The 26,862-nt window shown below is 48.5% G+C and overlaps 1 protein-coding gene across 5 annotated transcripts in view; it reads left to right on the top strand.

Moving 5' to 3' along the window:
* JADE2 (jade family PHD finger 2) overlaps positions 1–26,862 on the top strand; it is a 113,160-nt gene that overhangs the window by 5,019 nt on the left and 81,279 nt on the right. Inside the window, exon 1 of one of the 5 annotated variants that reach the window (XM_049829878.1) lies at positions 15,939–16,545. The exons of 2 other annotated variants lie outside the window; for them this stretch is intronic. In XM_049829878.1, the coding sequence (XP_049685835.1) occupies positions 16,522–16,545 (24 nt within the window). In that variant the 5' untranslated portion in view covers positions 15,939–16,521. Of the gene's footprint in view, positions 1–15,938; positions 16,546–25,640; positions 25,756–26,862 lie in introns of those variants that run through there. 2 more of the 5 variants (XM_049829879.1, XM_049829881.1) reach the window with 2 other exon arrangements.

The following is a 26,862-nucleotide window of genomic DNA, read 5'->3' as shown; positions in this document are numbered from 1 at the left end:
TTATTCAAGGTGCATGAGAAAGGGCTGGGTTCGATGGGGGGCAATTTGGGGCCAGTGTCCTGCTGCTGGCCAGGAGCAGCCGTGGTGGCCTCAAAGCCCCCCCGAGCCCCATGCAGGCATTGAGAAGTGTTTTAACCAGAACACCGGAGCTGTAGCCAGATATGGCTGATTCTGCTTTGGGTTTGTAACAATAAGCTGGCACAGTTTCTGTAAATGGGTAGAAATGGATGGGTTTTTTGGAGGAGAGGCACCCCGGAGAAAGTGTAGTACCACATTGTGATAAGCGACTGGATCCAGGGCTTTAAGATGAGAGCTGGGTGAAACTTGAATAATAAAATGCTAACAGTGGTGCTTGGAAGTGTTCGGTGGAGCTTAGACACGAGTCTCAGTCAAATTCCAGGTTTCTGAACCATTTCCCAGAATGTTGGACAGAACCAAAACCAATAGGTTTCCATGTCTGCTGCTTGAAAAACATGACAGCGGTGCCAAGTGAAATGAGATACCACAAACAAGGGTGAAGTGTAAAGTTGGAAAGCACAAACTGGAACCTGAACTTCCCCGGAATCTGGAGGCTTTTAGAACCAAACTCTTCATTTGCTCCATTGCAGAGTGTGAGGCTGTCGCTTGCACCTCCCTGCTCTCGAGTCTTCCCAAGCACAGGATGGAGTAAAGCTGCGACTCTTACTGAGGTTTTTTTTTTGTTCTGATGTAACTAAATATGTCTGCAGTCAAGGTCTCTAAAGGCTGGTTCTTTCCTAACTATAGGCATGTGATTGAGATTGGTTTTTGTCAAGTATGTAAGGTCTCAAACTGTGCCACGCTGTGGTCCAGCTGGCTCCCTCGCCCTCTCTCCAGCAGTGGCCAGCTCCAGATGCTGCAGAAGAGGATGCAAGAGATACAGTGGCAGGCACATGCATATAAATCTGTTCCCCTTGATTTTCCCACCCCCCCCCCAAAGATGTTGTTCTAATTCGTAGGGACTGGCTTAAATCTTGGGGTTTTTTTTGTGGCTCTGGATATACTTACCCATGTAGGACTTGGGTCTGACTGTTGCTGATTTATGAGCATCCCTGACCTCTTCTAGCAAATCTAACAGCACGTCTTATCAGTTTTGAGTTTGCCACTTCACCTTAATGAACACTAATTGACCATTAATTAATCAATATTACAGCTAAATTATCCTTTATATAGTAATATACTCAAATTAATAAGAATTAAGCCCAGAGGAAGGACATAGAAACCTTTAACATGTCATTCCAGTGACTCCAGCACACAGTGCCTCTGAAAATGCAGCATAGGAGTGATGACACAACCCCAGTTCCTGTGCACAAGATGGGGCTGTACTGCCTAAGTGTCCCTTCTCCTGTTGTCATGATCTGGGACAAAGAGCAGGAGGAAAAGGGCAGGGTATATTCCCAGAAGGGCTGAGGCTGTGGCCAAATAAGAGGCTTGGAGTACGTGCTGGAGTGGGTATTGCTGTGGTTCCAGGTAAAATATCAGGTGTAAAATATTACAGGTGGGGAATGTGAGTGTGTCACTGGAGGCTGAGGGACTTATAAAAATCCTACTAGGATGTCTTCAATGTCCAAGCACCTTTTTAAAAAAACCACAAAACTTTCCAAATAGTTTGTACTCAAAAAAATTAATTTGTTTTAACTATGTAGCCAACACTAGTATTTATTTCTCTTGCCTGTAAGTAACTGAAATACAGAAGACCAATCAAATAATTTTAAAATTTGACTAAAGGAGGATGCTCAAGGTTAAATGCCCCATTTTGTAACATGTAAAAACATGGTCACAACAAACCTGTGAACCTCACTTGCAGAGGCTATTGCTGGAGCATGTAGCTTAATCAGATTGTAATGCATTAGAGACAAGAAATTTTCCTGGTCGTGTATGTGTGAATATATTACTGAGGATGGTAACTAAATCATTTTTTCACTGGAAGCTGAATGCTGACAATTGTAATTTAAAGGTTTCCCTGGGTTTTAGGTGTGTTATGGTACGTTCTGTTTTGATTCTGAGGCGCCTTCACCAGTTTAACGCGGCTCTGCCCACCGGTCTGAGCTCTCATTCCCTTCTGCTGAACATTTCCCACGTGAACGGGAGCTGGGCAGCAGCTCCACTAGGACAGTGCTTCAGATTGACCTTGTCCAGCACATTTGCACCACGACAGCTCTATCTGAGTATATTCATTTCTCCAGCCCCACTGACTGGCACATGCAAAAGTCCTCGCTGGACAGTCAGGCAGACTCTGCAATTAATGGGTAGATACGATTCATCTTAACCTCTCTCACACATACGGCTCAATAAATATGTTTGATTGCAGCTTTGATAAAGCTGCTACAGCTCCAGAGGGCTCATGAAATCAGTGTGTTCAGTCAATTTTTAACCTGCGGAAGCACCCAGTGAAAGGTGTAGATCCATTTGTTGAGAAAACAGCTGAATTGGAGAAATGAAACATCTCACCAGGAACATACATTATTTGACAAGGTCGGGGGTAGCAAAGTACTTTTCATGGTATTTTTCTGCCTCAGGCACCTCCCTTTTGCTGCCAACATAATATACAGGACAGATGATGGTAATGGCAGTGAGATGGGATTATTGACAGCTTTCCCCACTTCTTTCTTCCTTGCTTCTCATCACAGCCACCAGCACAGCATGGGGGGGGAACCCTACATGAAGTTCCTTTGCTGCCTTTTTGCTAAATTAACCTACACAGGGATGGTGATTGCCCTGGAGGAGAACGGGGATTAGCCCTTCAAAATCCTTTTGATCCTCAGAGATCTGCAGGAGTCTTGAGACTCCTTCAGAGAAATTTTTCACTTGTGGTAAGCGGAGGGCTGTCCGTGGGCTCCTTCCAAGGGTCTGGGAAAAGTAACTAAGGAAAGCAGACCTACTGCAGCCCCTTAGGGGAAATATTGGGGGTTCCCAAAGCTGGAGAGCCTGAAGACCACTCCTGGGGGAGTGGAGGTACAACCAGGTGGAGCTCTGCTGCTGTCTAGTCTGCTTTTTTCCTGCTTTGCTGGCTTAGGGCTGTGCTGCAGAGACTTGCCAGCTGTGGCTGGCCCACAGAAACAGACTCTTTAACCTAAAGGGAGGTTCATGATTCCAGACAAGCTTTGCTGCACCACCTGTGCAGGGGCAGGTCTTTCTCCTCCCCTCTCCTTAAGATTCATGCATTTGTTTCGTCTGCATCTGCTGGATCTTGCAGGAGAGTCTCTGTAAGTCTGAGGAATAGGAGGTCACAGTTATGCAGGAGTTGGTTGAGCACCTTCTTGCTGTAGAAAGAGGGCTCGAGCTGGCGCGGGAAGCCTGGAACAGGTTTCTCCTAAAGTCTTTTTGTACTTGCTTGGGTGATGTGAAGGGGACTTGACATCGGCTGGCTTCAGGAGAAAGCCAAGAGCAGTAGAATGGTCTGCGGTCTCTCCAAACCTGGCCTAATTTGAACTTGAAAGTGAGCTCAGAAGCCCTGCTGCTCACTTTTGAAACTATAACCTTCTCCCTGTGAAAGTTAAGTTCAACCAGTCACCAGCTTGAAAGCTCTTGGATCCTCCTCTCTAAAGGATAACACTGCCTTCCCACCGTATCAATGTGCCTCGGACTGCAGGGGAACATTAGTGGCTGTGGATGAAGGCCTGGGAGGATTTTTTTTCAGCTTCTTGTAGTTATCTCAAGCCTTCATCTCTAAAATGCAAAAGCTTTTATAGACTTTGTATTCTATTAGCGTAACACTGAATGCCCTCGTTCTTCAGGTATTTATAGCAACTTCTGCGGCTCCCATAATAACTCTTGGTGGCTCACACCTTGCAACATGATGTCTTTGTTATCCCCATTTCACAGATGCGGAAATAGGGCACACAGAAATGAAGTGATTTCTGCAGGATTTCCTATAACCCACTGCAATGCCTTGACTATAACAACACCTTCACATAAGTTTATAGCTCAGGTAGCGTATTGTGGGCTTCTGCTGTTCTCTTTGCTTAAGATGATGTATTGTTAAGAGACACAAATATTGATTCAAGAATAGTGCCCTGATTTTCAGCGCTTCTGAGGATTCTCAGATGGTTTTGGACTCAATGCAGACACCCAGGACCTCTGAAAATTAGGCTGGCTTTTAGGTCCTTCAATAATGGTGGTGTACTTACTGGCAGAGCAGGGGATTGATGGGAGGTGGAGGGCTTGATTCATTCTCACAGCTATACTTGGTCTCGGGCAGCAGCTGAGCTGCAGAAGAGCCAGGCTCCTGTGAACCCAGGGCAGCAGTGGGGTGCAGGGCTCCCCGTGTTGCTGCGTGGGCACACGCGGGATCGTGCGGTGGAGCAGCGAGGCTCTTCCCGCTGGCTCAGGGAGGCCGTGGGATCTGCCAGCTATCAAATGCAGCGAGGTCCTTTTGCGCCTCGGTTTCCCCATCCCCAAATCATGTGTGGTAAGTTACCCTGCACACCGAAGCGGCATAAAACTGGATTATTTTCCAGTAAAATTATTGCTTGCACCCCGGACTAGATGTGCACCTGAATGTTACTGTGCTATCGCTGGATACAATGCTGGTTCAAAGCTGCATTATGCAAAACCTGAGGCTGTGTGATGAAAATGGTTCCTTCTGGGTGCAGGTGGTCCCAGGCTCCACAGAGCTCAGTAGTATCACCAGAATCACTAAGTCTTCTTTTCAAACTTAACCCTTTTTATCCCGGCTTGCTGTTAGGGTGGCTTTGCTCTAAGGTATGATCTGCTTGCTGACCTCCCCAGTAACACCAGTTCAAGTTTCAAGCCTTTGACTATGTGACAAGAGTGTGATGTGTTATATGTGTTATTTGCTGTAGGGGCTGGACTTTTTGGATGCTTGATCACCATGATGTTGTCTTGCAAGGTAATACGGTAGTGACAAGTTACGCTGCGATGTGTGCATCAAGTTCTTTATTAGTATTCCCAAGCGATGGAAGAGCTTTGGGATGTGTGGTGTATGCAAGCGGTGAAAGATGACTGTTGGGCAAAGGGCTGGTGTTGACACAGGAATCCTTCCCGAAGCTGATGGATGTACTGCTGCCGTGGGATGTTTTTATGCGTCCGGAGATAGTGCCCTTCCTTTGGTTCTGCGCAGCAGGCCATTGCAAAGCTTGGGCATCGCTGAAATGCCTGCTTTTTCGTGCCCTCAGGAACAATTTTGGCTAATGTGAACAGTGCTGGGCTGAGCTGGATCAGCAGTGTGTTTGGCCCTGGTCCCCATCCTTCCGGAAAAACATCCAGAGCTGATCCTTCAGCTTTGTGGAGAAGAGCAGCTTGCCTTGTCCTGAACCACGCTGCGCTTTAGACAGGGTTGGAAACTTCAGGAAAATGGCTTCTCCCATTAAAACTAAAGCAAATGGCAATATGGAGATGGCGTTTCATAAGGTTTTCATTAATCTTGCTCTGGGAATGTCTATTACTTCCAGCCACAGTGTCTGGTACTGCTTGGTACTGAACATACGTGTAACAAACGGTTCCTGCCCCAAAAGAGCCGGCAGCGCAAAGCTGTGCCTGCTTTGGAGACGTTTGCTTCAGCACATGTACATCAAAGGTCTGCGAAGCCTTCGGTGTTGATGTGTTACACAGATGGGATCTTGGAAAATTGGTAGGTATGAACACAGGACACTTTAAGGAGGATTACATTTAGTGCAGTACAATAGTCCTTTATAGCCAGGGCCTTAGCGTGCTGCAGTCCATGATGGTAATTAGTTGGATTAAGTTGTACCAATGTAAACAAAGTAATAACGAGACAGTTACAGTAAATGGCATAAGCCGGGCTCGTCCTGTGCCAGCTGTAGAGGCACTGTCAGGCATTTTGGATGCGTTGAGCAAAAGCCTTGGATGTTTATGGTACTGGGGAGGACGTCTGCACCCGTACGCCGCTGGTTTGCAGCCACCCCGTGAACATCCAGCTGCTGTGGTGGCCTTGGCCGCTAAATAGAGCGGGATGGGGAGCAGGAGCACTGCTGATGTCTTGGCAGGCAAACTAGTACCAAACCCCGAATAGGCGATGGCAAATGGTTTTAACGTGTGAGACGCGAAGGGCTCGGAGGAAAAGGTGAAGCAGCAAGGCTAGAAGTAGAAAATAGGATCAGATTACAGCTTTGCTGTGTTTTAATTGCATCGTTTAATTCCAGTTTCTAGTGCTCTAAGACTAGACATCAAATAGAGTGCTAAAATTATTCGAAACCAAGCTACAAGTCTCAACATCAGAATGCCTATTACACTTATCTGTGACCTTCTTAACATTAAAACCATCATATTATTATTATTTTACATCTACAGATTATTATTAGGCTTCTGAACTCTGCTGCAGCTTGATTTATAGAAACTGCTTAGTCACTGGCACTAGTGCTGTGCTGGGAGTGGGAGAGATGCTTGCTGGTGTTTCAGCAGAGGCTCCTGCCAAGAAGCAGCCGCTGCCCTTGACAGATCATTGAAAGCTGGTGCACATTTCCCTCTCATGTCTAACTTCTGGAGCTGTTGCAACCCAACCTCCTTCCCTGTGAAGAGCTAGGGGTGAAAAAATTCAAGGCTCAATTAATACATCCCCTCCAGTCGGTCAGGGCAGACTTTTGTGCTTTGCATGAAAAGCAATCTTCTGGTTTGCTGTGCCCTTTGCCGGGAGCACTGCCCTAGATTTTGGGGAGGTTGTGCTCCTGTGAAGTTGGGATTCAGGCTTCAAAAGCAGCAGCGTGAAGGGACAGAAGTAGTCGGCGATGTGGGAAGGAGCTGCTGGGCAGCCGGGTCGGGATGGGAGGCAGGTGGGGACCTGGCATGATCCAGGCACTGGAGCACTTTCAAAATTAAATACAGGGGCAGGGTGCTTGCTGCTTAATCACATTAATAGTCGTGATGGTTTCTGTGACCCCACTCACAGGAGCAAATGCTCTGAGCAGAAGTTGCAGGACAGGCCCTTACAAGAAGGGTGTTTTTTCCTGGGCTGTACCTGCACCAGGGCATAGTAAAGGCTAATAATTTACAACTGTCTGAACAAACCAATTACAAACCTGTTTCTTTTGGTTATTTGCTGAGTAATGACTATGTTAAGCTCTTTATAAAGCATATACAGAATCGCAAACCTCGGCCCTGTGCCACGTATGCCCTGAATGGGTAGGGAGTGATGTTTTGTCATCCACCTCTTCAATCAAACTGTATTATTCCCAGTGCTGCTGCTGCGGGGCTTGTGCTCCAGGCAGCCCTGCAGGTCTGCATAGCAGCAGTCCAGAGCCCTTCGAAGCCTGCAACAGAAAAAGCTTTAAAAAAAAAAAAGGTATTGAGTATTTCCATCCCAATTTCTTTTGTGGACAGGTTTAAGAATCAGCTAATGAAGTGTGCCTGTTTGCAACATGCTGGTATCCTGGAGATGTAAACGGGGTAGTTCAAAGAACACACATTGGTTAAGTAGCTTAGTCTTTAATTTTAGTGGAATAAGCTATTGTCAGATACTTTCAGGGAGCTAACAGGAGAAAAACAATGACTCTATTTGGTAGAGTCCAGTGGATGGAAAGTATCAAAGGTATGAAGTCCTAAACTGCTGAAAGTAGTTGAAAATAATGGATTAGTTCTCTCCTGACTCAATGCCTTTATTCTTTTTGACATTATTTTTTTTATTGCCTTTGCTCCTATAATGCGTCGTGGTGACTCAGTGTGAAAGGTCTGTAATAATGTTTCATTGCTGTGAAGTCACCAGATAACCGCTATTCATCCTCTGGTCTAACGCAGTTATGAATGTTTAGAATATAGCCAGAAATGGGCTGACATCGATAGAATAGGGTAGAATAAGAGATGGAAAGAGCATTAAAAAGCAGAAACTGAGGAATCGTATGCCCAGAAAACAAGGTTTTGTATATCTATTGGAAATCAGAAATGGCTTGTGATAATCCGGTGATGTACAGAGCTATTTCATAGGATAGCTGGTGCCACAGCAGCACACTTATACCTTCCTCCTGTTCAAATAATTGGACTTGCTCACAGATACGATGCTTGAGTTAGTATTCTCAGTAAGTTTGCAACTTGGCCTCAGACCCTGTCGGATGCTTTTTGCTCTTTAAAATATGGAGGCTCAGGCCACGTGGTCCTGCAAAAGTGCAGGGCTGGCAGCGTGCTGCAGTAGCAGGTCTGACCTGGGATGAGGCTCTGGAGATGGGACCCACCGCCCAGTTCAGGTTGGGTTTTGGCATTAGGGCAGGTTGGAGGAGGGAGGTGCCACCTCCCTTGGAAGCCTCTGTGCCCAGTTCTGAGTTTGCCAGCTCCTTCAGATGCCGGAGCGTTGCCCTTCAGAGCAGAGAGCCTGTTCCCGGAGACTTGACTTGGTTTCCTCCCTTAGCAGGGCCATCTGAGGACCATATTTTAAGTAGAGACATCAAGGCTTGACCTAATAATAAACCTATTGACTTAGGGCATTTGGGGGCATAAATACAATAAACTTGTGTTTTACTGAGCATAGTGTTGGCCGAGTCCCTTTTGCTAAAAGGACATCTCTTCTGAAGCAACCAGGGCCCTAAATGCAGCAAAATGGAGAACGTATTTTAAAAAAGTGCTGGCTTGACAATATCGCGCAGTCCTGTCCCAGTCTGTATCCAGTTCTCAACTATTCTCTGCCTTCAGTCCAATAGTAAAGTCATATTTATTTACTTGGCACTGCTGTGTTAATGAAAAAGCCACTTAACAAAACAAATAGAAGGAAGGACATTTGCAACCAATTACGGTATTGCTGATCAGTCAAATTGCATTGGAAATTACATGTTGAAGTTCAGCCCAGGCAGCTGATCAATTACCTGGTAGCTTGGCACTGGTGCACGCTATCAACTTAATAAATCAATGTAATTTCAGTTGCTATGCCAGAATATATATGTGTATTCAATATGACATCAATATTATATAATGATGGTTAAAACTAATTGGCCAAACGCCGTGTTCTCTTATCTGCTCTGCAACCCCACTGGAGCCTGACGGTGCTCCAGCAGGCAGCGTGGTATTTGGCTAGCTGTTCTTCAAATATACCCCTGGGCATCATTTAAAATCATGTTTTTAAAGCCTTTCTTTTTTGCAACCACAAGGGAAGTTAGCACTCCAGCATATAATTCAGGGTTGACCAAATTGCCAGCTAGCTATCTGCTTCTAGGGGAAGACTTGCCGTGCGCGCCGGCTCCTGGCGAGGGTTGTAGAAAATGGGCGCTCTCTCTTCGGTGGCAGATGCACATCTTGGCTGGTTTATGCACAGCTTCCTCTTCTTAATTAGCTCTGACATTTTAGCTATCATAATATGGGGTTGGTTTAGAAGTGAAGGCTGAAAGCACTGGGTTTTGCTGAAAACAAAGTTGGCGTTAAGTATAGGGAAGCCGAGACGCTTCCAGCAGTCTGAAGGCTTTGTGATGGGTGGGAGCACAGAAAGAAATACAGGAGCTTCTGGAAGTGCCAGTGGTCGCTTGCTCCTGCACCCGATACCACCAGTTTCGGTGCTCGGTGCTCTCCTATTTCACTCTTGTCCAATGAGTCTGATCTCTTTGCCCTCCCGTTCTGTGCCAGTGACAATTGCAGTTCACTGGCGGTTCCCAGCTCTGCCGTACCTCTCCTCCAGGGAATGCGCTGTTATCAGTACGCGTTTATATTTTGGGAGCGCGTACAGGGAATTGAGCCACGGCTGTCCTAGGTGCTTTGCAAAAGCAGGGGGGGGAAAAAAAGGCAATCCCTGCCCTGAAGGTCTTATGTTTTGCAGGCGCTAATAACCATGGGGATGCAGCATACAAAAATATAGATATAAGGCAAGGATCCTTCTTTGGTAGTGTAATTTGGTTTGGCTAATGCTTAGCTGAGAGTGCAGGTAGGGAGCAAGGAAAGGAGGAAAGAAAATCTTGGTTCATCGGTTGCCCAGCCATAGCCAAGGTTGTGTTTGGTAGGGTTTTTTGGCAGAAGTGAGTTGTAAGGATAGTTTTGAAGGATGAGAAAGGAGTGGCTGTTCAGATTTTATCGGGGAGGTTTTCCCAGGCTTAAAAGAAAGCTGGGCAGAAAGCGAGTCTGCGCTTAGGGAAGAAGCTGACAGACGGATTATGGAGGCTGGCGGGGCAAAGGTTATGGGCTGGCCGTATGGTAGGTAGGTTATTGGTTCAGCGAGGTAAGAGGAGATGTGGAAAGGTAATAGGAATAAAGAGAAGAAGGCAAGGAGCTTGTAAATTATGTAAACAAAGGACCAGTACGATTGTGGAGTGAATTGATGTGGTCTTGAGGGCAGCTGCTAAAACTGGAGATCGCAATAACTGATGCGAGAGAGGAGGGAGGCTTGGAGTAGGATATTTTTGTTAAGAAAAAGGCTTTAGAGATGTTAAAAAGAAAAAGAGCAAGCTTGAGACACGATTCCAGAGAAATCCAGCCTGTGCATGTGGTTGAGACTGGGCCTGAGTGAGAGGACGGGGGTATCACCTGGGTGAGAAGGAAGGGGGAAAAGAGGGAGGATGGCAGCAAACTGCCAGTGCCTGGCTTACCAGGAGGGGTGCAAAGTGGAGGTCTGAGCTGTTCTGTAGAGCTGTTGCACTCTTTCTGAGTTATATGAGTATTTTTCCAATTTATTTTTTGATTAATGGATCTTTATATTGTTGCTGATTCTGGTAATTTACCCAGCATCACAAAGTGTAGGTAGCTGTGGATGGTACCCTGGCTATTCAGTCAGCCTGATTCTTCATCTGACACCAACTTCATGCAAACAAGGTTTCTTTTGCAATTTCCAGAAGTTCCTAGCAGAAAAATACTCTGAGAAAATTTTGTCTTGTGGTGGTTTATCCTTTCTAACTCTGGCCATCACTCACTCAAATAAAAAATGGCAGTGGTCTGTGGAAAAAAGAAAAATAATTAAAAAAATAGATGCTTACTTATATTTTTCCAAACCACCAGACCAGTTTACTTGATTGCGTCTTTTTCTCAGGAACGGGTAGTGTTTCCCTTAATGTCAGAATGCAAAATAATGCCTACATGAGTCTTAAAGAAGATACTTTTATATTTGTCCCATCAAATGCAGAAGATGATCAGCTATTTCTTTCTCCTACCCCAAATACTTACACCGAGAAATGTTAAGAAGTAGATTTGTTTTCCTTAATTTGCTTGGCTGGAAAAAAGTTATTTTTATATCAGTTTTTTGGTTTGTTCATGTTGGAGTATAAAAACAGGATGTAGAACAATTGGATATGGGTGGGAGATTTATATCGGTTAGACTTGGAGAGCATCATACCCCAGTATGGTGTGATGGGAAGAAGGTGTGAAATCCTGGATCCAGAGACATCGGTAGCAGTACTTCTTGTAGCTTTCATTTCCTTTATTAGATATGAATAATAGAATAAATCAGACTCTTTCAAGAGCAAACACAGATTTCTCCAAAATAAGTGACTTCTTTGTGATCCTTTTCAAATTGGAAGCCATCTTACTCGATTTTAGTTCTCAACCACACCAGCAACAATCGCATTTCTACCTGGAGGAACCTTCACCACAACTTTGGCTCTGAGTCTGCTTGGGTTTCCACGAGGAGTTCCTGAACTGCGGACGGGGTGGGACAGCGAGGAGCAGTGCTGCTAGTGTCACCCTCCTGGGGAGGGTCTCCGGGAGGTGATGCTCCGGGTCGTGTCTCGGCTTGTGTGGATGTCTGCTGGGGACCGAGCAGGTCTGTGCTGGAGGCATCTCCTCCTGACAGCTCTCTCTGTGCGGCCAGGAGCTCTCCCAAGAATTTGCCGACGTCTCCGTGTACGTACACCTATGTGCTGTGACAGCTCTCTCGTTTCCTCTCAACAAATGGCTGGAGGTGGAGTGACGATGATGAAGATGAAGGGATGCAGCCACAGACTCTGGTACCCGCAGAAACGTGCAGCTCCCGATGCTCTCATGTGGCAAGTCAACCCGCAGATCTGCAGGAAGATCTGCTGAGAACTCCGGCCCCAAACGAGCCCTGCGGCTGGGCTTTACTTTGGTCTCGGATGACACACAAGGATGGGCATCTCCAGCAGCCCTCAACTCGGACTCCTCACCCCGCTTTCCCAGTGATGGTAACGCGTTTGCATAAGAAGCAACCGGGTGAGCAATACCTGCCTCTGCAGGCATCAAATGCTGCAAGTTATTTTGCGGTAAACTTGTTGCTGCCCTGGGCAGGGAGGATGCACTTTACTCCGAAAGCAAAGGATGAAAGCCTTTGCGGCAACGGCTGTGCTTTGAAAGCGACGGAGCCCAATCGTCTGCACAAGCAACTGTTTTATTATCAGAATAACTGATCTCCCAAAGCACTTAACGCCGCTGCCTGCACGCAACGGAGCCAGCACACGCTGCAGCCTTTTTTTTGCTAGTGCTGAGTATCTCAATCTTAATCCAGCCAATATATTGCTGTTAATTGCAGTAAAATAGTGGATTTAAGGGATTCACCTGTTTAGGTTGCTTGTTCAAGTAGGCTCAGCGTTGTACAGAGAGAAAAGAACCACCATTAGATGGCTAGCTTGTATCTGCGTGACCTGAAATGGCTGTATTTGCCCAATTCCTAAGCTACAGGTGTGCAGTGACGCAGACCTGTGGCTGTCATCACGGAACTGAGTCTAAGAATAAACTAGATTTGCACCTTGCATATCTGTAGATAAGATCAGTACTTCAGAGCCAGGTGGCCCATATAGCTGACAGACAGACTGGTAACCTGGGTGCTGGGTTACTCCCGGCTTTGGCCTTGGTCACTTGTATCACTGGAGCGAAATTTTGTGTGCTTCTGTTTTCTTACATGGAGATAAGGATACTGGTCCCTGGATTAAGAGTGTTATTAGGGAGCCACGTTATAATTATTGTATTACGGGCTGAACGGTGTGCAGAGGCTGGCGGTGCTGCTGCTGAGCTTCCTCAAGGAGCGTGTGCATTTGCAAAAGGGAAGAAGAAACTGTACAGGAGGATTTTTCTTATATAAACTGAGGAAATGGATTATCTGTGAAACAGCCAACAGTTTTTATTTACTGTGAAAATCTGAATCTCACTTTCAATTTCCCATCAAGATAAAATGCAGGCATTTGGTTAAAATGGTAACTTAATGCTCCAGAGGTTTAATTACTGCCGCTCCATAATCAGAATCAACACAGAGTGCAGTCTGCAGCTCTCAACTTCAAGAAATGCAGCTCCCTACAAAGCAGTCAATAAAACAAAGATATATAGCATGTGCTCAGACTTTGTGGTCCTTCCCATAGCTGAACTTGCAAATCTGATATTGCTAATAGTTTTCTTTCAAAGCTCAGGTTCTCCCTTAGCTATTATCAACTTGATAGCTCTGTGTTACTACATTTTAACTTTCTCTGTGTATAATATCTATATACATGGTACTGAACTAAGGGAGTTCAGTACTGGAAACTAGATTTCCAACTTTTTTCCTGTATCAACAGAAAGCACTGTCTGAACTTGTCTTGATAGCAGTGATTATTGAAACTTTGTAAGGGCCTTGGTTGGAAGAAGTGTCAAGGTGGCAGATGCGTTTTCTGGACTGTGGCTGATGTGATCTCTGGCATGGGCCTCCGCTCCATGGGATGACGACTGATGCTCCCCCGTTGCAGTTCCTGGTGCTTTTCTTCTTGCTCTGCTTATTTAAAGGCTTCAGCAGACTTGCAGATAAGACGTAGGGCCAGCCTCAGTCTTACTTGGTACTGTTTTCCCTCTGCAAGTTAAGATTTCTTTTCTCCAGTGCATCTTCTGAACGAGGTCATCTGGCTGTGCCAACTGTTGTCGATCCCTGTGAAAATTGCACGTGCTCTATTTTACATATTACTTTGCAAGTTTGTTTTTTAGTGAGCAAAGCCTTTACCTGTATTGCAGCCACGCTCCTGCCTGGCACTAAGGTAGCTATATCCAAGGAAATCTGGCCAGCACAGGTACTGCGAGCAATGCAGCTGCACTCCTCTGCCTTCTGCTTTACATCACGGGATGCTCCCGAGCTGGAGCAGTTTCTGCACGAGTAGCAGCCACAGAAGTCGCACTCAAAAAAAACCCCTTTGCTACAGTTTCTGCTCCCCTAAGCAAGGGTTAATTTTTTTCTCATCACCACCAGCCCCCTGTAAAAAGCAGCACATTTTGTATCCTGCCCTTACTGACTTGTGGAAATAAGAGATACCCTATTAACAATCTTTGTACAAACAAAGTGTTGGCCTGGTTAGTGCCAGCACTTTCCATCCAGCGCTAGTATTTGTTTTTCCATGCTCTTAATCTTATAAATTGAATCGAGCCTGATAAAAGTGACTTCCTGAATATTGCATAACAGTTTGTTTCTGTCAGGATGGAACACAAACAAACCTGACCTTGAACTCAAAGTTTCTTCCCAGCAGGTAGGGGCTTCCAAAAGTCTGTGCTGATCTGGGAAATGCCGGAGGGGGCTCCTGGTCTCCTTGCTGCTCTGGGACAGCAGTGAGGCTTCCCTGGCAGCCACCCTCTCCCCCAAAAAAGCTTTGGAAAATGCTTTGGATCCTCCTCTGGGGACCGGAGAATCCCCTGGAAAGAGCCGCAGCAGGAAGGCAGCAGCAAGTTCTTGCTCCAAAAGGAGGCAGAGGAGAAATCCTGTCCATATCTGGCATAGTTTAGCCTCCAGGGATTAATTAAAGGTTTTTTCAGTTTTTCTTTCAAACCTCACAACATTCATCTCTGCCTCACTGAATAGGGAAAAAGGGAGAGGCGTTTTCTCTAGTGAATCACCAGCCTGTTTCAATTTTCAGTTTTACATTGCAGTAATATTTTTTTCCTAAGGGAATACCACAGGAAGGGCAAACTCTGGCTTCTCACCATTACGTCATTAATACGAGCTGAAAATCTGAGTGGCGGGCGAGACAAATAGTCCCTAAACTTAGCAGCCCCTCCTTTCCTTGGTGCTTCCAACCCTTCTTCCCGGCCCACGGGTGAAGGCAGCTGAAGGTGTTGGCAGAGCCGGTCTGGGACAGGGGACCAGGGGACTGGGAGCCTGTGTGTGATGATGCTACAGGAGCAGGGAGGTGTCCTGCACCCCCTGAGCTGCTGGTGGTGCTGGGGCCCTGGGGACTAATGGAGCTCTGGGGCAGCAAAATCCTTTTTTCTGTGACTCAGCCTTGTGGCAATGGGGGGGGGGGGAAGGAGCCCACCTGGCTGTCAGGGTGAAACACAGGGGGGTCTTTCACACACTTTTCCCGGTGCCAGAGAATCATGGGACTTGGGAGACTCTGGTTTTTGGGCAGCATCCTGAAGAAGGGCCGCAGTTCCTGGCACAGCCTGACCCAAATGTGTGTGTGGTGCCCTGTCCGTTGGGCCCTGCAGACCAGCTCTCCGGCTGTGCCCTGGCTGCAGTGTTTGTTTTCTGACCCCATTACCTATTCCAGTTTGGATTTCAGCTGCTTAGGCTTGATTATTTTAAACCCCCTCTATCTGATTATCAGCCAGGCCAGATATAAAGCTTCCTGGGGGATCCCCAGCAGCATTGCAGAAGGATAATTTGCCTTATTCATGCTCCTGGAGGGGGTTGGTCAGCAGAGATGGGGGGGGGGGGAGAGTTATGGGGACAGCACAAGATGGGGGGAAGGCAGCTCCCCCCGCACCCCCTGTGCTGTAGCCTCACAAATCTGAGAAACTTGGTGCGATTGATCCCCTTGCTGCCGTGGGTGTGCAGGGGTGACGTGCCCACCCCCCCAGGAGGTATCGGTGATGGGTACCGCGGCACACGCTAACCCCATCGGCACGGGAAGATGCTTCTGGAAGCAGAGCTGAGCGGCGACAGGCTGGCATGGCAGGGTGCAGCAGACTGGTACCCAAGCCGGGCAGCCCTGTGCAACCTTCCCAGAGCTGCCTTGCTCTTGCTGTTCAGTTTTCTGTTGTTATCCTAAAGCTCTCCTCCTCCTTCTCCCCCTGCCCCCCCCCCCCCCCCCCCCCCCCAGCAGGATGAAGAAGCCTCCAGCTGGCCTAGGAGGCTTATCAGCTCTGTCTGGCTGGGTGTTAACAGTCTATTTGCATAAGTACCTGTCCCCGTCATATGCCGCTTGCCTTTGTGACTCACTGTATTTGTTTATTTTTCCTCCAGCAGCCAGGCTTGCGGTGTGCTGCTCCCCGAGGTATGCCAGGGCAGATGCCACCACCCCCGGGCACCACGTTTGGGCCAGGGTGCGCACCCTCCCCGGCTCACCCGCTCCTTCTGCCCTGCGGGACCGGCTTGGAAATTAAATGCATAACTCGCTGGGTCCTGTTTTTCTCCTGGCTGTCAAGATAAAATTAAACTGACCCCCCCCTCTTTCACACTTTGGCAGCTGGCCCTGGCTGGGGAGAGCAAGGCTTCCCCTGGGACCGAGGTCCCAGCTCGTATTGCAGGGAAGGGCGATGCATCTGGGTTGACGGCTGTGGGATGGGGAACTGCCTGTTAGGCGGGCACGAGTGGAGATCCTTAAAGCCCTTTCTGAACTCAGGTCTTGGCTCCAAAGGCAGAGGCAGCGTAGCCTGCCAGACCGACTTTTTTGGATTCGCTGCGCTAAAGCGAGCATCGCTACGGCTCTGCTCCGAGCACTGGTCATGACCGTGGAGTCACCTCCTCAGGTAGGAGCGAAGCGGTCTTGTTTCTGCTCATTAGCTCTGAAGGGTTTTTCCATCCATAATAAGAAAGTCATTAATGTTAAACTTCCGCTGCCAGGTACGATTGATTTGAAGATTATAACCACTATAAAGGGGGTATGCGTTGCATATACAACGTGTTAAATTCCTGGCATGCAGGAATTGTTGCTTGGATGGTTGTCTGTCATCCATGGAGCTCACCAGAAAACGGCTCCCATGGATGTGGGGCTGCTCAGCAGCCTGGCAGCACAAGTTAAGAGTGGCCTCTTTTCGAAGGACAAAGGTAAATTCAAATCAGTAGCTGGCACATCCTTTGCAGAGGGGCTGTAATCCTCTCCTAGGAGAGGACAGACTCGATGATTGTACGAGTCTTCGTGCTCTCGTTGCTGTGATATTTTACAAACATAGTGCGCAACTTCGAGGTCCTCTGTGCTCGCAGGAGGGTGATGCTCAGTGTGGGATCCTTTCTGCGAGGAGCTACTAGTACTGAAGTATTTTCTTCTAAACGTGGCCCAGAACCCTGTCCTGCTGGTGTGTTATGCTTCCCCTGCATGGCTGAAGAGCCGGTGAATCAGCTGTCCATCCATCCATTCATCCAGCCAGACACTTCTTGTATGTAGAAGTTATTTTAGACACATTTCTGGCATTCGTTGTATCATTCATCATATAAAGTGCTTTTGACAACGTATCAGGTGAGCCGTGCCAGGTGTGTGTCGCTTCTCTGAGCGGGAGAGCGGACGGATGAAGTTGGGCGAGAAGAACGAGGGATTTGGCTTGGCTCAGCACATCCACTCTCAGTTTCGGCTGTGCGGCCCGGGGTGTGATGTTGCGGGGCAGACTGAAGCGTGCTCTGCAATGGAGTGAGATGAGAGAGCGTGGAAAGGCAGATAGCCAGCAATTTGATATGAATATCATCACTGAAGAGGATCAGTGGACCGGATTGTGCAAAGAAAAATGCGGTGGGTAGCAGAGGGAGAAAAGAGAGGGAGGAAGCAGCAGACAATACACCACAGGAGCCATCTGAGAAGGGGCTAAAAGAGGAACAAAACCACAAAAGGATAAATTCATAAAGCCAGGAGAGGGCTGCAGGAATCCCATGCCTTCTTTTAGAAGAGCAGTGCTCAAGCTTTCAGCTATGGCAGATTTAGTGGCTGCTCTCGGAGGCATCTGAGGGTGGGAAATCCACTCTGGCTTCTACTGTTAACTAGAAAAGTGTCTGATTTGTGACCAAAATTCAGATGCCCTCATTTCCCCACTCTGGCACTGATGATTGCATGCTGATGGATGGTAGGGTAGCCATTCTGGCTTTATAGACACAACGAAATAAAGGTTATGGCTGCAGCTTGCTTGAATTTACAGGCAGACTTTGCTCCTAACTACGCAGCCTAAAAAGGATTGGAAAATTACAAATCCCCTAAAACGTGGATTATCTGGCTATGTCAAACCCAGAATAACTGAAATTAAATTAGCGGGATTACGCCAGAGGCAGCGGGTTCTCCTCGTCCGCTCGTCCCGTGTCGCGATGAGCCTCGCACCTCCAACTATCGTGCTTCAGCGGCGATGGAGAGGCAGTTCACGCGGGGGGTCCTGGTCGCATCGGAGCCGTGTTTTCCAGTCTTGGCAATGCCAGCAAACGGACCTGTGGTGCAAAAAGCACGTGAGAGGGGACCTAGCTGCCTACGTGGCAAGCGGCTTGCTCAGCAAAGCGCTTTGTTGATCTGCGTGAGCGGCAGCGTGAGCCACGTCTTAGTCCTGTTCTAACAGCAGACAGAAAGGCTAGCTCAGGGTCTTCAAATTTCAGAGGAGCAGGAGGTGGAGATCTTGGATCCAAAATCTTATTCACTGTCCCTCCCTCATAGCCCTTTATGCTAATAAATAGTGCTGCACATGCACGGCTTGATCCGTACCCTGAAGAAATCAATAGGAACTGCCAGGTGCTCTGTCCCCTGAAAATCAGATCATGCATTTATGAGACTGAACGTGGCTTTTGGAGGCAGCTTTCAGGCACCCTTTTCAAAAGCTGGTATTGGGGCATATTGTGTCGGGTCCTGGCTATACTGAGACCTGATGAATTTTCTTGAAAAAAATATTGTGTGAAGTTGTGAATCTCAAGAAATCTCTCACTTTCCAACTTTATCTCTTTTCCTCAAATGCATTAGCAGCTCATTTGTCCTGCTGGCTACTCTTAGGTCTTTCTGAACTGTCCTTACCCGTCCCATGTCCCTCCTTCTCCGCTCTCTGCATCCAGGCTAAGTTTGCTGCTTGGAAATGGTGTTCAGGCGATGGAGTGTCCATGTCAACCCCCCTATGGTTCAAACCAACCCAGTAAGCAAACTCTCATCATCTTATTTATGACTTTTGGATGAGATAATGGTTTTCCACTTCGAAAAGAAAGCGCTCTACTTCAACATTTATTTTCTATAAATGCCTTGGCATTTATATTGCAACAGGAGACTATTCAGTGACATTATCTGATAAATATCATGTTATACAGCTGCAATTTACAATGCATATATTTTTAACAGTGCTTCTAAGCTAAATTAAATGCTTCTAAAATATGGTACTTATGGAAAACAAATGTCTGTTCTAGCAATTTTGTTTTTCAGGGTACACTATTTTTTTAAAATCGGATACCATCTTTATCCTGTCAGGCAGTAAATTATGCACTTGCACTTTCATAAACGCTCCCCTTGGGAACTTAGTCAATGAAATGGAAATGTCTTTTTCACACCCTCCAACTCCAGAGAAATACGGGGAAATAGCCAACTTGGTTATAAACTGAATGTCTAGAGGGAATCCATATAAAACGTGGATTAATACAGTCCTGATGCGTGTATTGTTTAGCATATGTACCATTCACTCAAATGGCGCATTGAATTGTGACTCAGATCTTTAATGTTTGGGGGGTTTTTGTCTGTGGTTTTTTAATTGGGAGAGTAATTTCATGTTCTGTGGTGGGATCTGCAGGTAGGAAGACATGTGCTGGCCCCTGGCTATTAACCTCCTTCCTAAGCCAGGGCAGCTGCGGGAGGAGGAAAACTCTGTTGGCCTGCTCAGGGGAGTAAAACACAACTGCTTTTACACCTAGACGGATCCTTCCCTGCGCCGCAGGGTGGGAATGGGCAGGACAAGGGTTTGGAATGGCACGTCCTGCCTTTGGGACAGCCTTTCATGAGGGAGAGAAGAGGTACTCGGGCAGTTGGACTAGATGATCCTTGTAGGTCCCTTCCACCTGAACTATTCTAAATCTTCTACGCCTATTACTGTTTTCATCGTCCACCCCCCAGAACTACACTTGGCCCACAGCACCCAAACATCTTCACGCTGAAACCGCGAGCGGTCCGAGGAGCCGTGATATCCCATCACCGCCTCTAACGGGCAAAGTTTGGAATGCTGACAAAAAGGGAGCAAAGGAAGGAAAGCGGGGAAGTGCGTTGCAAGGGGCTCTGCTGTGAGGCCCAAGGATCCGTCCAAAGCAGGAGGAACTACAGCAGGTCTGCTGTCGCAGGAGCGGCACTGAAGCCGTTCAGCTGAGCGTCCTCGTTTCCCCAAATCGACCCCTGAGGGTCCTTTGAAAGCCCCGGTTCTTCCAGGCTTGGGGACTGCATGAAATGTGCCACGTATTAGATGCGCTTTGCAATAGAAGTGAACTTCCAGAAAACAGAAACCACCACCAACAACAAAAGGATTCTTGAAATTTGGCAGAAAAAATGCAGTGCACAAAACCCACAAGAACATGAGCATCTTTGCACAAAACCAGTTACGGATGCATTCCTTGAAGGTAATCCCTTCAGACAGAGAGAGGCTGCCATTTCTTTGAAAGATATTAAAGCAGCTGTTGCTAGAATATAGAGAATTTTTGAGTTATCCATCAAGGGATGGACATTTAATGCTGTATCTATTTTTTTGTTGTTGTTTACAGTTTATCTTGATACCAGGTTTCTAGCTACTGAAGGTAATTGAGACTGCAAACAAAATCTCTATCACTGATCTGCCAAATCAAATTTTCTTCTCCTCCAAGTGTAGTATTTTTCCTTAGCTTCAGAGAGGAAAAGAATTATGCAGAATGAATGAGAAAGAAAAGAGATTAGTTTCTATAATGACCACAGCGGCCACCTCTCCCTTGATCTTTCTGTAGTAGTTCTTTCTCAAAGATGGGAGCGATTACTATTGTAATTTAGAACCGAGCTTGTTCTTTTTCCTTCTGCTGCATCTGCTTACTACTTCCCAAATTAACACACATTTTAGTAAAAACTAAATATCCTGATTATAGCTGGGATGTTGGACGGCCCTATCTGGGCTACGGATGCAGCAAGATTTTCATCATCTTCGCATTTCCATCCTGGAATGGTCTTTGATAGACATTAAAGTAGTCGCAAGGCTATTTTGATGACTTCTGGCTACCGGAGGCCTCAGAAGAGGGTTTCTAAGGCAGTAAACGAGCAGCCACGTGTCTCCTGCACTGTTTTCAAGTTGTGTGGTGCTTCTGAGGATTTCCACGAGCTCTCTGTCATCAGAGCATCTCCCTGCCCTGTGGTGGTCCTCCAGTGCCCGGCATCAGGGCCAGGTGGGTATTGCAGCAGGAACGGGCTGAGGGAGCTGAGCTTTCCTCGTGGTTTCTCACTCGCTAACGCTAGTAAATAGGTTGTTTCTCCAGGTCTTCAAAATGACATTGGATTTTCATTACGGTTGGGGACTACTCACGCTCCCTTGGACCTGTCCTATCTGCGTGTCTGGTGCCAATGTACTACAGCAATCGAATTTAATGCCAACGAGGCAACTGGGTTTTCTTCTTCCTCTCCCGTGAGATCTGTCTGTACCGAGGTTTTCGCTGGTCTCAAGTCTTGTTGAGAAGTTTTATTAAACCGAACTGTTGGGAGGTGAACTATTTTGCACGCTTGTCCTCCTGAAGTTGCTTTAATGGTTTTGTACCCGTAGCTCTAGGGTGAGCCAATTCACCCCTAAAAATCAGCGTATTCACACCTAGTCACACCAGCACCGTGCACCCCCAGAGCGTGGCGGCAGCCCAGCGGCACGGGCAGTGGAAGCAATAGCTCTGCGGCACTTTCGGGGGACTCGTGTTTAGTGACGGGACTTAACTCCGCAGAACTCATACAAAACTCATCGAGACTCCGTCCTTCGCTTAAAACCATCTGTTAATTCTACTTACGAGCTCATCATCGAAAGGTTGCCTATATTTTTCTTCTAGCTTTGCAAAAATAAGCACCGGTGAATGAAGATGAAAGGAAAATGTTGCTGGTTTCTTCCCTGGAGATCGTATTTCTTACTTGTTGCATAACTGCTTATTTTAGCATCAATCAGCCAAGCCTTTGTTGTGTAGACAATTCTGTCCTTTTAGAGGATTTGTGCAGTATTATTTCTTCCAAAATGCTTTTTTCCTTTTTATCATTAGATTTATTTCTTCTCTTAGCAAATGCCAACTGACAACACCCTGTCAGAGCTCTTCATAAGTGTTACATAAATGTCATAATACGTAAACTGAGTATCGTATATATCATATACGTGACCTTTCTGTAGAACCATCCGTCAGGTGTTATCTCTGGGTATTTTATGTATTACATGTATGCATTTGTATACAAGTTTTGTTTAAGTGTGCCTTTACGGTAGCCAAAAATCTGTTGAGCGTGCGATCGCTACCGCCCAGGAAAGTACTCCAAATGCAGAAATGTCCGAATTCTTGTTGTCAGTGCAACTTCATCTACACCGTTTTCTTGAAGCAGAACACGATTTTAATTGCACGCTCAGATACTATTTTTCTTCTGCATCGCTATGGCGTGCAGTGCGTGAGATGGTCAGCGAGGGGCTCAGCAATGCTGCCTTGTTCCTATTGTTCAGCACATGATCCTAGGCCTTAGCTCAGCACATTATTCACATGTCTGACCACTTTTGGATTTCGCCGCAATAGAAAATATGGCTCCAATATTTCCGCGTGCCGTTTTCAAAGCAGAACAAGGTGCTCATCTTCTGGGTAACAAAAACGGACTGAGGGTGCATCGAGGGATGGAGAAATGGCTGGAAGGGTCGTAAGGCTGTAGTGTGCCATACAGGACCCACCGGAGCAGGGATGTTGGCAGGTTCCTCCAAAGACAGAATTATTAATTTCCTCATGGTTTTTTTTTCTACGGTACTTTGCACTACGCTGCATCAGTGCTTCAGCACCTTCATTAATCCTCCCCAAACACCCGTTACGAAGACAGGTCAGGGTGACACGTGGATGGATTAAGGTCAGTTTTGACTAATTTGGGGTACTCCATCTGAGAAGCGTAATGTCTGCTTTTTCAGAGCATTTAACATGATACAGCACTTCATACGTGCAAGCGCAGCACCCGCTGCTTCCAGCTGTACTAAGATGGATGTCAGCAATTCAGGCTAAAGGTTTCAAGCTATGCACCCACAATGTGGGCAATACAACCGTCAGCACCCAAAAGTTTAGTTTAATGACTTCATTAGCATTATAAAGCCTATGGCAAGGGCAAGGGGAGACTCCTGGTCTTTGGGAGAGTTCCATCCTGTCCTCACTGTCAGACTGCATCCGTGTCCTGCAGCCCTTGCTTTGTTCTGTGGGCAAGTTTTTGGTTCTGCAGATAAGATGAGGATCTGGCCAAAATTTGTTTCTGTGTTGACTTACCGAGCCGGTCCATGGCGTGCAGGTGTCGTATGGAAAACAGATTGTGACAGTGTAATTAAGAACTGCATTGGCATATGCATGCACAAGAAAGTCTCCATAAATTGGTACAGAATGCCTCACTTTGGCCATTTCTGACGTTGTGACCAGGTAACATAGTGACCTTCAAAATATCCCTTTGCACAGCCTGCGCATGTAGATGGGGTGGGATCGATCCAGAGGTAAAGTCCTGGCAGCGGGGCCGGCATCCACCGCGGTGCCTGGGGCTGGCGGGGACCGACAGAAAGGGCTGTGCTCATGCGTCCCACTGCTCTTGTCCTACCAGGAAAGGCTGTTTTAATTAGGAGATGAAGTTTCCAGTTCCCTGGGGGGCCGTGGAGCGGGGTCTGAGCACTGGGGCGGCAGGTGCCCCAAGAGCAGCATCTTGAGGGACTTCAGCAGCCACAACGGGGCACGTTTTTGCTGCGTGTTGTGACCTGCTCATCTTCAAAGCCCAGTAACGTGACTAATTTGGGTGGCTTTATCTAAAAGACCATAAAAGGCTGCCTCACGCCAAATTTCAAGACCCTACTTCCAGAGTTACGTTCCTAAAGCCAAACCAAAAAACCTCAACAAGCCCAAGAATGACCAAAGCAATGCTCCTCTCCTCCTCTCGCTTTCATCCTTGGAAGAGCCAAAGGACTTGGGAGCATTTGGAAAACGTCCAGCACAGGCTGCCAAGGCAGAAAGTTGCAGCCTAATTCATTCAAGTTTGGCAAATTATAAGGAGCCAGAACAGGGATGTACAGCGGGGAGCGTCCGACTGCCTTAGCGGTGGTGGTTCTAGCTGTGGTCCAATGGTTTTTCGCAACCGGTAACTCTTGAGTTTTAGAGCTGACCAGGTTAACGAATTTAAGACGTGATGGCAGATTGTGATTGAAAGACCATCTTTAACCCGAATTTTAATCTTGGGCAGCGACGGCTTAAAACAGCGCCCGACAACTTCTGCAATTTGTTTTACTGGAGGGCCTCCGGGACTTTGGGAAGATGTACATTGTATAGACCCCTCCATCCAATTATTATTATTTTAATTTAAGAAAGTGGGTTTTTTTATCTCAGCAGCCACGCTGCTGTTTTTTAATCCCGGGCACAGAGCTAGCCCTGGCCAGCCCTGAGCCAACCCCATCCATTTGGGGAGCGGGCGGGAGCCTCTCCGCGGAAACTCCGCGAAGTTTGGGGGGATGATTACCCCCCCCCCCCCCAAACCCCTCCACGCCCCATGCCCAGCCGCTCCTCTCCCATCCGCGGGCGCTGCGCGCTTCCAGAGCGATCGCGTTGTACCGGCGCGGCCCGCGGAGCCTCCGCGGCAATTCCCACGCCGGCCGCGCAAGTTTACTACACGGAGGGAGGAGGGAGTAGCGGTGGTGGGTGGGTGGGGGGGGGGGTGTGTATGGCGGGGGGGGGGGGGGTGGGGGGAGAGTAGCTCCGCACCGCAGCCCCCACCCGCTCCGCGCTGGGCAAGAACCGTCTTTTTTTTGACGCAGGAGAAATGGCAAATTTTAAGTACGTCATTAATATGGCGCCAAAAGGTTTTTTGTTTTTTTTTTTTTAAGTATAAGCCTTTTTTTTTTTTTTTTTAATTTTTTTTTTTTTTTTTTTTTTTGAAGGTTGCAGAAGCGGCCCCGTGTACGCCTGTGCGGAGCGGGGGGAGTGGGGGGGGGGAGGGGGAAGAGAGGAGGGAAAAGAGTGTGAGCGGGTGGGAGTGTGTAGGGCCGGCGGGACGCCTCACCGGGCTCCGGGTGTACCGGTTTTTTGGGGCTCCGGGGCAGCGCCATGGGGTCCCGGTGGCCGGCGGGGGGGTGAAACACCCCCCCCCCAAAAAAAAAAACAAAACCGAAACGGGGCGGGCGGCGGTTACGGCCCGGGATGGGACCGGCGCTGGTGGCACCTGGCCCTGCCGCTGCGCCTGGGGAGGGAAAAAACCGCAGGAGGGAAAGAAATTAGAAGATTTGGGGGCGGCCGAGGTGGGGTGGGGGGTGTGTGTGTGAAGGGGGGGGGGGGGGGTGGTGGGGAGGGAAAAAAAAGGGGGGGGGGGGGGGGGAAGCGTAGCCACCATTATCCGTCCCCGCTCCGAAAGTCGCTTCCCCGCCTCCCTGCCGGAGCCCGAGCGGCGGCGGGGCGAGGAGAGCCTGAGGAAGTGCGGGGGTAAAAAAAAAAAAAAAAAAAAAAAAAAAGAGAAAGAGAAACAGGCGGGGAGGGTTCGCCCGGCCGCCGCGGAGCGGCCATCTCGGTTGGGGAAAAAAAAAAAAAAAAAAAAAAAAAAAACCAACAAAAAAAAAAAAAAAAAACCCCAACCAAAACAACCGGGGGCCGCATCCATGGAGTTACCGGGCTCCTAAGGAGGGCCCGACCGGCAACGGCCCCGGCAATGACACCGGATTGAAGCCGGCGAGGGGGCTCTCCCGGGCCGGGGACTGCGGGAGCATCCCCCGCCCGCCCCCCCCCGCCTCCCTCCCCGCCCGTAACCCGAGAGACAGCCTCAACTCTTGGAGGACACTCTCCTGGCAAAGGTAAAGGGGCTCGGCGGGGCTGGCGGCGGCAACGGGCTTATTTTGCAGCGGATGGTTATTTTGCAGCTCCCCCTGCTTCGCTTGTATTTATTTATTTTATTTATTCCCCCCCCCCCTTTTCCTTCCCCCCCCCTCTCCTTCTTTCCCTCCCCCCGGCTGCGAGGCGGGGGATGTGCAGCATTTCCAGGGGTGGATTGCGCATGTTGGTCACTCTTGTTTTAAAGTGTACGAGGGAGGCAGCGGGAATGTAAACAAGAACTTTTAAAGGCTCGGCTCGCAGCTTCGCCTTTTTTTTTTTTAATTTTTTTTTTTTTTTTTAATTTTTTTTTTCCCCCCAAATTAATGACTGCGGCAGAGGCTGCTGCGCGCCCTGCCCGCCCGGGGGAGGGAGGGATGGAGGTTGGTTGGGGGGGGGGGGGGGGGGTGAACGGACGCGCACCGCGGCTCCTTGGGGCGATGTGCGGTACCGGGCCGGGCTTTTGGGGGAAAGAAACAGCCGGGGGGACGGGGACGGGAGAAAGGACGGACACACAACCACGGCTCCGGGGCTCCGCGGGCCGGGCAGCGCTGCCGCGGGGCCGGGGAGCGGCGGGGCCGCGGGCGCGGAGCGTTGCGCGGGGCCGGGATGGCGGTGCCCGGGGGCGTGGCGGCTGCCGGCTCCCGCCTGCCCGCCTTCCCTTCCCTTTTCCCTCCCGCCTTCTTCCCTCTTTTTTTTTTTTTTTTTTTTTTTTTTTCCCCACCGCCGCTGCGCCTCGGGGCTTTCCCCGCTGCCTCCCCCCCCCCCCCCGGTACCGCTGGGTGCCCGGGAGGCGGCCGCTGACCCCCCACCCCCACCCCCCTGCATCGCCCTCGGGCTCCAAAAATATCGCCGTGGCCCTGCCGGGGGTCCCACGGGGTGGTTCCCCCCCCCCCCCACTGCTGGGCTCCGAACCGGTAACCTGGTCCCCTCCCTCCCGGGGGGGGGGGAAAGCAGCGGGATCCCGCACCGCCCCCGCGGGCGCTCCGGCCCCTTTCCCGGCTGCGGAGCGGGGCAGGCGTTTGGTTTTTTGGGATGCGGGGCTGGGAGCACCTTACCTACCCCCCCCCCCCCCCCCCCCGGGGCTGCTC

This window comes from Accipiter gentilis, chromosome 26 (assembly GCF_929443795.1).
Source record: "Accipiter gentilis chromosome 26, bAccGen1.1, whole genome shotgun sequence".
Taxonomy (NCBI): domain Eukaryota; kingdom Metazoa; phylum Chordata; class Aves; order Accipitriformes; family Accipitridae; genus Astur; species Astur gentilis.
The sequence above is the reverse complement of the archived record's forward strand: the minus strand, read 5'-3'. Positions and strand labels throughout refer to the sequence as shown.